Source organism: Pteropus alecto, unplaced genomic scaffold (genome assembly GCF_000325575.1).
Source record: "Pteropus alecto unplaced genomic scaffold, ASM32557v1 scaffold135, whole genome shotgun sequence".
NCBI classification, from domain to species: domain Eukaryota; kingdom Metazoa; phylum Chordata; class Mammalia; order Chiroptera; family Pteropodidae; genus Pteropus; species Pteropus alecto.
In genome coordinates, this window is record NW_006438076.1 from 687,857 (window position 1) to 698,088 (window position 10,232).

At 40.5% G+C, this 10,232-nt stretch overlaps 1 protein-coding gene across 1 annotated transcript in view; it reads left to right on the top strand.

Moving 5' to 3' along the window:
• The window catches only part of KCNJ1 (potassium voltage-gated channel subfamily J member 1), a 27,119-nt gene extending 21,449 nt beyond the window's left edge, over nt 1–5,670 (top strand). The window contains exon 2 of the mRNA XM_006915188.1: nt 4,002–5,670. Coding sequence (XP_006915250.1) covers nt 4,023–5,141 — 1,119 coding nt within the window. The 5' untranslated portion in view covers nt 4,002–4,022 and the 3' untranslated portion in view covers nt 5,142–5,670. The remainder of the gene's footprint in view (nt 1–4,001) is intronic.
• The last annotated feature ends 4,562 nt before the right edge of the window (nt 5,671–10,232 follow it).

Here is a 10,232-nt window from a genome sequence, read left to right on the forward strand (position 1 = left end):
TTCACAGAAAACAGGAAGTCCTCTGAGTTAGGTGCACTTGTTTTAGCTCCTTAACAAAGGTGTGTTGAAGAGTATAAGCTTAACACACAGCCTGTTGGGGATCCTCTTTGGTGGCCACTTTAAAACTGTTCTCAACCCTTCCAAAGCAGCAAACCTGCTGCACTGTAATTACTGAATTACTTACCTGGAAGCAACTTGAAAGCAGGGACTGCTCTTTGGTTTCCTAGCCTAGCATCTGGTACATAGTAGATGTTCAGTAGAGTATTTGCTAGATCATATTGATTAAGAAGGCAAAGACCATGTCCCATAATCCCATTCCACCTCACTATGGTAGGTCCTCAAGAAATGTTTGTTGATTCAATTGACTCTTCTGAAACAAAGCAGTTTCATGAAAACATTTTCATGGAAATTTGAATTTCTTCTCTACCATCATTGAAGAAGGACTACTTTGGTAAATATTAGCTAATATACAGCCCTTTGCTTGCTATTAAGATTTACCGATTTCAATAGAAAATAACCTAAAAACTGCATGTTACATAACCCAGACACAAAGGCCAACCTCAAATCACCTAGTAGTTCAAAAAATACATATTGGCTCTGTCTGTGGTTGGATTAAACGCCATTGTCTTGACAAAATAGGATATGTGCTGAGATTAATGAGTCTGCTGTGTGAATGATGGGTTTGGTCAGAGTATGAATTTATCCTGTAATCTTGCATTCTTTAGGTCTAATTCTTTTCACGTTTTGAGTAAATCAATCAACAGCATTGGCTAATCCAGTACATGTGAAAAGTACCTTCCGTAAATGCCAGATTTTATAAAATAAATCCAACAATAAAGGCAGCTTTTAAACCTCAGTTTCTTACATAATAGAGACTGTTGTATAGAGAGATTAACATGGTATCTTGTTTCTTCCTGGTGTGATCATACTTTTGTCTTACAAATACGTACTTATCTATGTCTATATATTCACCCGTATCTTTGTGAACACTTGGAAATCTCAGTATCTCAGTGTGTTTCAGAAAGTAGGTAGGAGATTGATGATAAACTAATTGTTTCTGGTGAAAAGTTATTAGGCACGACTTAGGAAAAACAGCAAGAGAGCCATAGAGCGTGTCAAGGAGAGAAGAGAAATGCCGGAACACAGTTCGTGCCTGCTTCCCAGGGACTGACTCAGCTGGTGGTGTGTCCTGTCTTAGCATGACGGTATTCAAGCCATGTGAGGTTTGAAAAGATAAAATACATACCCAGGTTGGGGCTTGGTCTGAGAACAACCAATGGCCTTGGTTTAAACCGCACAACTCCACTATCCAATGAAGTGTTTTCAAGATAATATAAATTAGCATCAGTTCACTGACCAAAGACTCAAATATACTAAGCTGGGTCGAAAAGAAATCAGCTGCAGACAGAGACCAACTCCCAATGCCAGTTCTTTGCTTTTCCCAGCCTTTGATGTTTCAGGTCAGAATATGTTTTTAGAATTTTGGTAAGTGCAGATCATCAGAGGAACACATTGTAAGCTGGTTGTTTTGTTTTAGCTCTTTGTAAGGCCAACAGACAATATTTTATTAGTAATGGAGGCATGGAAACCCAAACTTATGCAAGAGATAAGTCAAGGGTACTCATTCACTCTATAGAAATATTCTTTATCTTCAAAAGTGAAATGAATTTCAAAAACAGATTCACAAATATAGAGGACAATTTGATGACAGCAAGAAGGGAGGGGGCTTGGGGGGCTGGGAAAATGGGGTGAAGGGATAAAGAAGTACAAGTTAGTAGTTGATAGATGGTCATGGGGATGGGGAGTATGGCATAGGGAATTCAGTTGGCATTAATATACTGGCTAGATGGAGAGCCAGAGGAGAGAAAGAGAGATTAGAGGGATCATTTTATAAACTTTATAAAGGTCTAACCAATGTACTGTATACTTAAAACTAATAATAAAATTAAATTTTAAAAAAGTGAAATGAATTTAAGAGAGACTGGAAGAGATGAAGAGTGGGAAAGAAAAACTCAGAAGTTGGTGTGTTAGGAGCCATCTCTGGAATTACCATGTATGACAAAGAATGTGCATTCGATTGATAAGTGTTGGCTTTAGAATTTATTATTTTAGGTGAGGGCTACTCTGTGAGGAGCTTTTTCAACAGTATGAGCTTCCATGAACCTGAGAAAGGAGAAAGTCCCAGTGAACGTGAGCACAATTAAAGGATGTGTGTGCAGAGGATGGGGAGATATTGGGAAAGAAGAAGACTATTTCTCCTCCCATGAGCCTCACTTCAAACCATCTCCTGATACTCTTTGGGGACTTGAGGTCAATGAAGTTTGGTGGGATGAGGGCAGGACCCTCTGAAAACACTGCCGTTTTCTTTCCTGGTAGCATTTCTTTTTTATATATCTTTGGAACTTGTCCTCAAAATTTCAAATCACCACAGCTGTGATTTCCTCTTCACCACTTCCACTTAGTGTTGGCGTCTTGTGTTTTCACCTGTTTTAAGACCAAGGGCAAGACACTGTGGAATATCAGTTTTGTTCAATATTTGTCACTAAGTTGGTTTCGCTTCCTAGTTTGTATGAATAAACAAATTTTTTGAAGGGGGATTTTGAAATCTATTTTAGAAACATATTTGCATTTAATTAAAAATACCACGAAGACATTGCTAACTGTGGGGAACACACCTTGGAGTGGGGGTGGGCACACCTAGGGGAGGAGGTAGTCTCATGTTTATGACCCCTGGGTTTCATGTTTAGGGGAAAATCCCCTCACCTTTTTGCTTTCAAATGCAAGTCAAAATAATGCCGTTAATAAGAAACCATTGATCATATAATATTTTGAAGACCTTAGTTCATTCACTGAGTTATTCCATTTATATTTTTTAAATAAATACTAAGTGCCCATAGATTGTGCCAGCAGCTGGGATAGAGGATTAGATAAAACATGGTTCCACCCTTATAAAGTATTATTTAAATTAGAGCTCGCCAGTCCTTCAGGTTGGGAGTAGAGAAGGAAGGGTGAGATATTGATGGTGCCATCATACTACTTTTTTTTTTTTTTTGGTGGGGTGGTGGGGAGGAGGGAATCTTGGCATTCCATGGAGAGAGAAGAGGAAAAGGCTTGTAGATCCACCGAGAAAACTTCTGAGATCATATGGTAGGACTCGAACAAACAGTATTGAGGAACTCTGTTCTAAATAGTGTCAATTCTTTTTTTTTAAAGGAAGTTGATTAATAATTGTCTTAAAAGATTGCAGGGAAATTTAACTTCAGAATATAAAATTTTATAACTGAGACACAGTGTAGTTGAGGTTCCTCTGGACTGAAAGCAGGGAACTTTATCCTCTATTTTGTCATCGTGCCACTGGTTAGGTCTATGACTTTGGATATGTCATTAAAATTTTTTGAGTCTCAGTTCCTTTGTTCAATAAATGAGAGAAGTGAATTAGATCAGGATTTCTCTTGATATGTAAGTACCAATAACAGTACACAAGGTGATTTAGGTAGTATATCGATGAGCTGTTTATTATATTTATTTATATATATTACAGAAAATGTAAATAGTGCATCAAGCTTCCGCTTTCACAGATATTTTTTTGCTTAGCATAAAGCTACATTTATTAAAGAAAAAAGGAGAGCTCATTTAAAGAATAATATCAAATAAATCATAGTAGATATCATAACGGTTATCACAAACATTTTTTAAGTTGTGTACGACTCACTAAGGTCAGGAAACGAATGTACGCTCTCTTAGATTCCTTCCCTTTCTATCTCTTTGTAATTATTTTTCCTCTTTATATTTCAGAAATACAATCTTCTAGTGGAAAGTTTCTATTGAAAATAATATTATGGCATCCAGAATAAACTTGTCAGCTTGCCCAAATGATCACTAACCCAGATTGTTTGGAATGGTCTTTTCAAACATAGTTAGCTCTTTACGTGAGTCACCTAGGTCACTGCTGTTACAAACATAATTTTGTTTTGCTTTGTTTTTCTTTGATGTGTTTTCAGATCACGGTGTTGACAGAAAGAATGTTCAAACACCTTCGGAAATGGTTTGTCACCCGCTTTTGGGAGCATTCTCGACAAAGAACGAGGCTGGTTTCCAAAGACGGAAGGTGCAACATAGAGTTTGGCAATGTGGGTGCACAGTCGAGGATGATATTCTTTGTGGACATTTGGACGACCGTGCTTGACCTCAAATGGAGATACAAGATGACCGTCTTCATCACAGCCTTCTTGGGGAGTTGGTTCCTCTTTGGTCTTCTGTGGTATGCTGTAGCCTACATTCATAAAGATCTCCCTGAGTTCCATCCTTCTGTCAACCACACCCCCTGTGTGGAGAACGTTAATGGCTTGACCTCAGCTTTTCTGTTTTCTCTGGAAACGCAAGTGACCATTGGATATGGATTTAGGTGTGTGACAGAACAATGTGGCACTGCCATTTTTCTGCTCATCTTTCAGTCTATACTTGGAGTTATGATCAATTCTTTCATGTGTGGTGCCATTTTAGCCAAGATCTCCAGACCCAAAAAACGTGCCAAGACCATTACATTCAGCAAGAATGCAGTGATCAGTAAACGAGGTGGGAAGCTTTGTCTCTTAATCCGAGTGGCTAATCTTAGGAAGAGCCTTCTGATTGGCAGTCACATATATGGAAAGCTTCTGAAGACCACAGTCACTCCTGAAGGAGAGACAATTATTTTGGACCAGATCAATATCAACTTTGTAGTTGATGCTGGGAATGAAAATTTATTCTTTATCTCCCCACTGACAATTTACCATATTATTGATCACAACAGCCCCTTCTTCCACATGACAGCAGAAACACTTCCCGAACAGGACTTTGAACTAGTGGTGTTTTTAGATGGCACAGTGGAATCAACCAGTGCTACCTGCCAAGTTCGGACATCCTATGTCCCAGAAGAGGTGCTTTGGGGTTACCGTTTTGCTCCCATGGTATCCAAGACCAAGGAAGGGAAATACAGAGTGGATTTCAATAACTTTAGTAAGACAGTGGCAGTGGATACCCCTCACTGTGCCATGTGCCTTTATAATGAGAGAGAAGCTAGAGCCCAGATGAAGAGAGGCTATGACAACCCCAACTTTGTCTTGTCAGAAGTCAACGAAACAGATGACACTAAAATGTAACAGTGGCTTTTCAACACGAGTAAAGCAAAGTTTTGAAGATACCTAGTGACTAGAAGCATATGAAGCAGTCAACAATTTGGGAGTATGAAGGTAGGACTAAAGCTTTCCAGGCCCACCAGCACAAAGCCCCTGAACTCAATAACCATTATCTTCTGAGACACATGGCAAGTGCATTAGAACATGCAATGTATTCATCGGAAATCGGAATATGGAAGTCATGGGAGCTCACTTGGAATTTGAATATGATTATTTGAAATCATGTAACATTGATAGGAACAGGCAAAATCATCAAAAGTCTCATGGACATGCCAAATAAGATCTTTTTAAAAGTCTCCTTGAAGAAATTATAAGCTTTACATCTAATCAAGGAAAAATCGAATTCCTATTTTGATTTTACTGATAAGAAAGCAGCCACTTTTATTTTAACATTGGCTTTTATCAAAGGAAAATTGTCGCCTGAGTTGGGGAAGATGAACCAATCAAAGACAATAAGAAAAGGCCATTACACAGAGAACACCTGTGAGGCTCTGACCTTTTCAAGCCCTGGTGGTTGGAGCTTCCATCTCGGTCTGTGTCACACTGTGTTTCTGGAGCAGCAAGGGAAGTCTCAGTCCCTGGACTCTGTCACTCCATACCCAGTGTGGAGAGGAGTGATGAGCTCAACCTGCTTTTTGGTGTATCCACACACTGCCTTCCAAATGATTTCATGTGGTATGTTTAGACAGAATCTAAATCACCACCTCAGCATTTCGATGAACACTTTCCTGCAAGAAAGAATACTTGATTTGAAAATAGTAGTACTATTTCTTCCAATTTGTTATTAGATGGGATAAGGGGCTATGAGTCTGTTAAAAGAGTATCTCCTGATTTTCCAAGAAGGCACTGAGGACAAAGTCAGTTTAGAAAGGAAGGTACCTCTAATGCTGCTGAGAAAAAAACAGTATCTTGTGTTTTTCTGCCTGGGGTTTGTATTGAAATGATGTTTCTAAGGTGTGAAAGAGAAAGGAATAGAATGTTGCCCCACACTGAGAAAAGTGTTTGGTCTTCCTTTCCCTGAGGGTCAGCACCTTCCTAAAAGTTACCAGCTTAACATAGGATGATCTTTAGGGGAAGGTTCTTATCTTGAATATCTTGCTCAGTTCCCCACCTACGTTATTTTGAATGTATTCTGCAAAGGATGGTACTCCAAGGCTGCTTAGGAATCAAAATGTTTTCAGTGCATTGATTAATATATTAAACCTCTGAAACTGTGCATGTACTCTCCTAAAGTGTCAGTTATTGTGCATCTGTTGTGATAGATTAACTGGTGAAAATCCTCTTGCTGAGGGTGAACTTTCTCCTGGGAGAAATGGGAGGGGTGGGAAGATGGCAAGTAGGACACACATGTTGCCTTGACTCCAGCTTCCTCAGGAGGAAATAACCTTGGCTGCAGACATGCCTCTTCCTGTGCAGCTCCATCGAATCGCTCCAGCGTGAGTCTTGACACATAGAGTGGCAGCTGCCAGCAGTTGTCGGTAGGACTGGGGTTGAGTTTGTACAGACCCATCCACACAGCCTGGTGCTTCTGACCAAAACTAATGCGAAGACTGATAGGATCAGGGTTGCACGCTTAGTGGCCATAACAGTGGACACGACTGGCTCACATGGGAGATTTATTCTGTGCCTATAAATGTGTTGGCATTGCAATTTAATCTACTGAGAAAGCTAAAAGAAAATCAGGTATCTCAAAGTTGAGGGAGCTGGAATTCTCTGACAGTCCTCGGTCACGAGGCTTTATGACCCTGTAGTTCCTTTATAAACTAGCAGGAAAATGTATGAATTTGGGTCCTTAGCATCAGAACACGCTCTTTCTGGTCTGTTCTTCTCATTGGTAGAATACTTGGGGACTACTGGAAATGAAACAATCTGTTCCTCTGGATTGTTAAGAATGCTGATCAACAACTGGAATCTTTGTGATTGGCATTTGTTTTTGTGTTATTTGGTAGAAAAACTTGCCTGCTTCCAAGTGTTCTTTTATTAGGATTAATGCATTCTGCCACATGGAATCTCCTTTTTAATGTAAATTCCTGTGACCCTCTAGCAGCCATTAAAAGACAGCCAAAAAAGTCTTTGGGAAGTGAGGCCCTACAGGTACCTGTTGATAGTCCTAAGGGGTAGCTGGAGATAGTCCCAAAGTAGCATAAGAACCCTGGACATTTGGAGAGAGGGGGTTACCAAGAGCATAGGAGCTCAGCAAGTTAAGAAAATAAATGGAAAACAAGGTTCTAGAAGGCCAACTTGCCTATAGTTTCATGTTAGTGCTAAAGGCAGACCTTTTATATTCCAATGCGGTACCATTGTCCCCAGTGGCACCTGACCGCATTGGCACTGCTATTGCTACAGGTGTGCCACATTATTACATTTACTGATTGATCCACTTAAAAAGGAATTCAGCATTTCTTATTCCTTTCAAGAAAAGCTGCATCTCATGAGGCATTACCGTATTCAAAGTTTTCCTTGCTACTAATTCCCCTCAAATTACCTAATTTATCTCTGTTGCTAAGGGGATTTTGACTTGGAGAGTCTGATCCTGGTTTATCTTCCTGGACTAAGGTTGGCCGAAGCTCCAATATTTAGAGTTAAGATTTGGGAAACTGTCTAACAACTGATTCCTCAAGAGAGAAAGGGTAAGGAAAAGATCCTCTCTCAGTTGCCAAATCTAAGAAGTGAGATAATTAGAGTGTCTGTTTCCATGGCTAATGGGTGTGTAACGGGCTAGCAAAGAACTTCCTTTGTGGATTGTGTAGACAGTTGAAGGGGTGTCTTCCTTGGAGATTTTTCATAAAACTGGAGATGGGTCCTCAACAGGGTGATTCTCCGAATAGCATGGGGAATCTTCCCCCATTTAGAACCAACGTTCTGAAAACCTCTAAGGCAAAGAATGCAAATGATCCCCTGGTCCCGCCCCTGGGCCGTTGTTGTCTGCCATTACAGGAAGTGTGTGTCAATCAAAGCTTGACAGGGGAGATAGAGCATTTTATTTTGGAAGCCAGAAGTTTGAGAACAATGACTGGAATTTCCTCTTTCTGTCCAGCAAGAGCTGTTTGTCACTGGGGAGATAAAAGTCCAGGGGTAGGGAATAAAGGTTATCGGGAACTGCGCAACACAGAGCCTTGTGGGGGTGGCGGGGTGGGCGCCACGGGAGGAGGGGTTACGGAGGAAATCTATTTCAATGCTTGTCATTAAGTTTCCATTAAAAGAACATTCAGTTAGGAATTCAAAAATAATTTAATCTCCCCAGCCAGATGCACCCAGCTGGACTCCTTGGAGCTGAGCCCTGCAGAGGGAGATTTGCACTGGGGCTGCAGGGGTAGGAACTGGTGTGGTGGGTCCTTCCTCTATTTCCATCCAATACATCCCTGACGGCATTGGATGTTCTAGAAGACATATGTATCTTTCAGGCAAGCGAGAACCCCCAAGACTTGTGCTATAGAAGAAATCTACTATTGCCGCTAGGAACTGCGTTCTTACTAAGTCTCAAGTTCTGTTTTAAGCATTTTGTATCCATGACCTCATTAAATTTTTTTCCAGCAATCCTATGAGGTACTATTATTATACCTATTTTTTTACTTGCAGCACCTTGGGTAAGGAGCATGTCCAGGGTCACTACCTAGCAAATGGTGGGGCGGGGACTTATATTCAGATCTATCTATCTTGAAAGACCATAAATTTAAAATCACTCAGGTCCACATCCTAACGCGCATCGCCCTCTGAGAGCACTCTCCTGAGTGTCAAACATTTTCCTGGAACCCGTGGGAAGCTGGTGCACGTTCCTGGCCGTGTCTTACACTTTGGGAAAAAATACACTGCTTAGCACAGGGAAAGCCCCTGGCCAGTGCTTAGTAAACACTTCTGGATTTACATGTTGGAGGAAAAGGCGGTGTTGCACTAAGGCCCCTTGATAAGCTGCCCGTTGGGCTCTCGGAAGTGTTATGTGTGTCCTGAAGATCTGCCTAGCCTATCTTCCTTTACCTACATATACACTAAATATATATGCTAATTATATATGTGTTACTTTATTTCAATTTCTGAGTAATCCTTCATTTGAGCAAGAGACATATTATTCCCATTTTGACAGATGGGGAAGTAAGTGCAGCCTCAGTTATCCCTAGAGAACAGTGTCTGTATTCTCCATTCACCTCTGTGTTCCTAGCACCAAACAGTTTCCTAGTCAACAAATAGTTTTTGAATCAGTAAATGAATGGATGAATGAATGAATGAATGAATGATTTTCTCACGTCAACATGGCTAGTAGTGGATTTGAACCCATATCTGTCCAAAGAACTTTTGACCAAGCTACATCATTCACCAGCAGTGGGGCCTTGACAAATGACTTAACTTCATCGAATCTCAGTTTCTTTCTTTGTGAAACTGCTTTAAAATAGTGTTAAGGGAGGATTAAATGAAATAATAGATGTGGAAATCCCTTTGTAAAAGGCAAATGACTATTGACATGACAAAATGCAGTAGAAGCATGGTTTTGAAGTTGTGGTGGGGAGGGGGGTGGTGTGCTCAAAGGAGAGCTCTGGTCCCCAGAGCAGCAGCTGACTCTCTGATGCTTCATGGGCCAAGAAAGCAGAGTCCTGGGTGGGGCTGTGACAAAGACCGGAGGAGACCATCAGGAATAAAGTGACAGGTCTCAGAGGCCTATTGGACATTGGATAGAGTGAGCTGGGGGATTTGAGTTGAATCCTAGTGACTTGAACTTCATTTCAACCCAACAGATGCTCACGGAGGGACTACTATGAGCCAGGCACTGGGGTGCAAGGATGAGGAAGACCGGCTGTGTCCTGCCCCTGCGATAAAGGATCCTGAGGGACTTAAATCAGTCTGGTAGACCAGAGCTAAACTGGAGAACTGCTGAATGTGAAGAATGTAATTTTTTTTTTTTTGCCTTGTACAATATGCTTGTAATAGTTTCAAAAAAAAATGATATTGACATTATTGCTAACAATAAGACTATTGATTACAGTCTTAAATTATTTGAGATTTAAAAAAAAATTCTTTACAATATATCCTACTAGGAATGTGCTGTCAATAAACTGTTTTAAA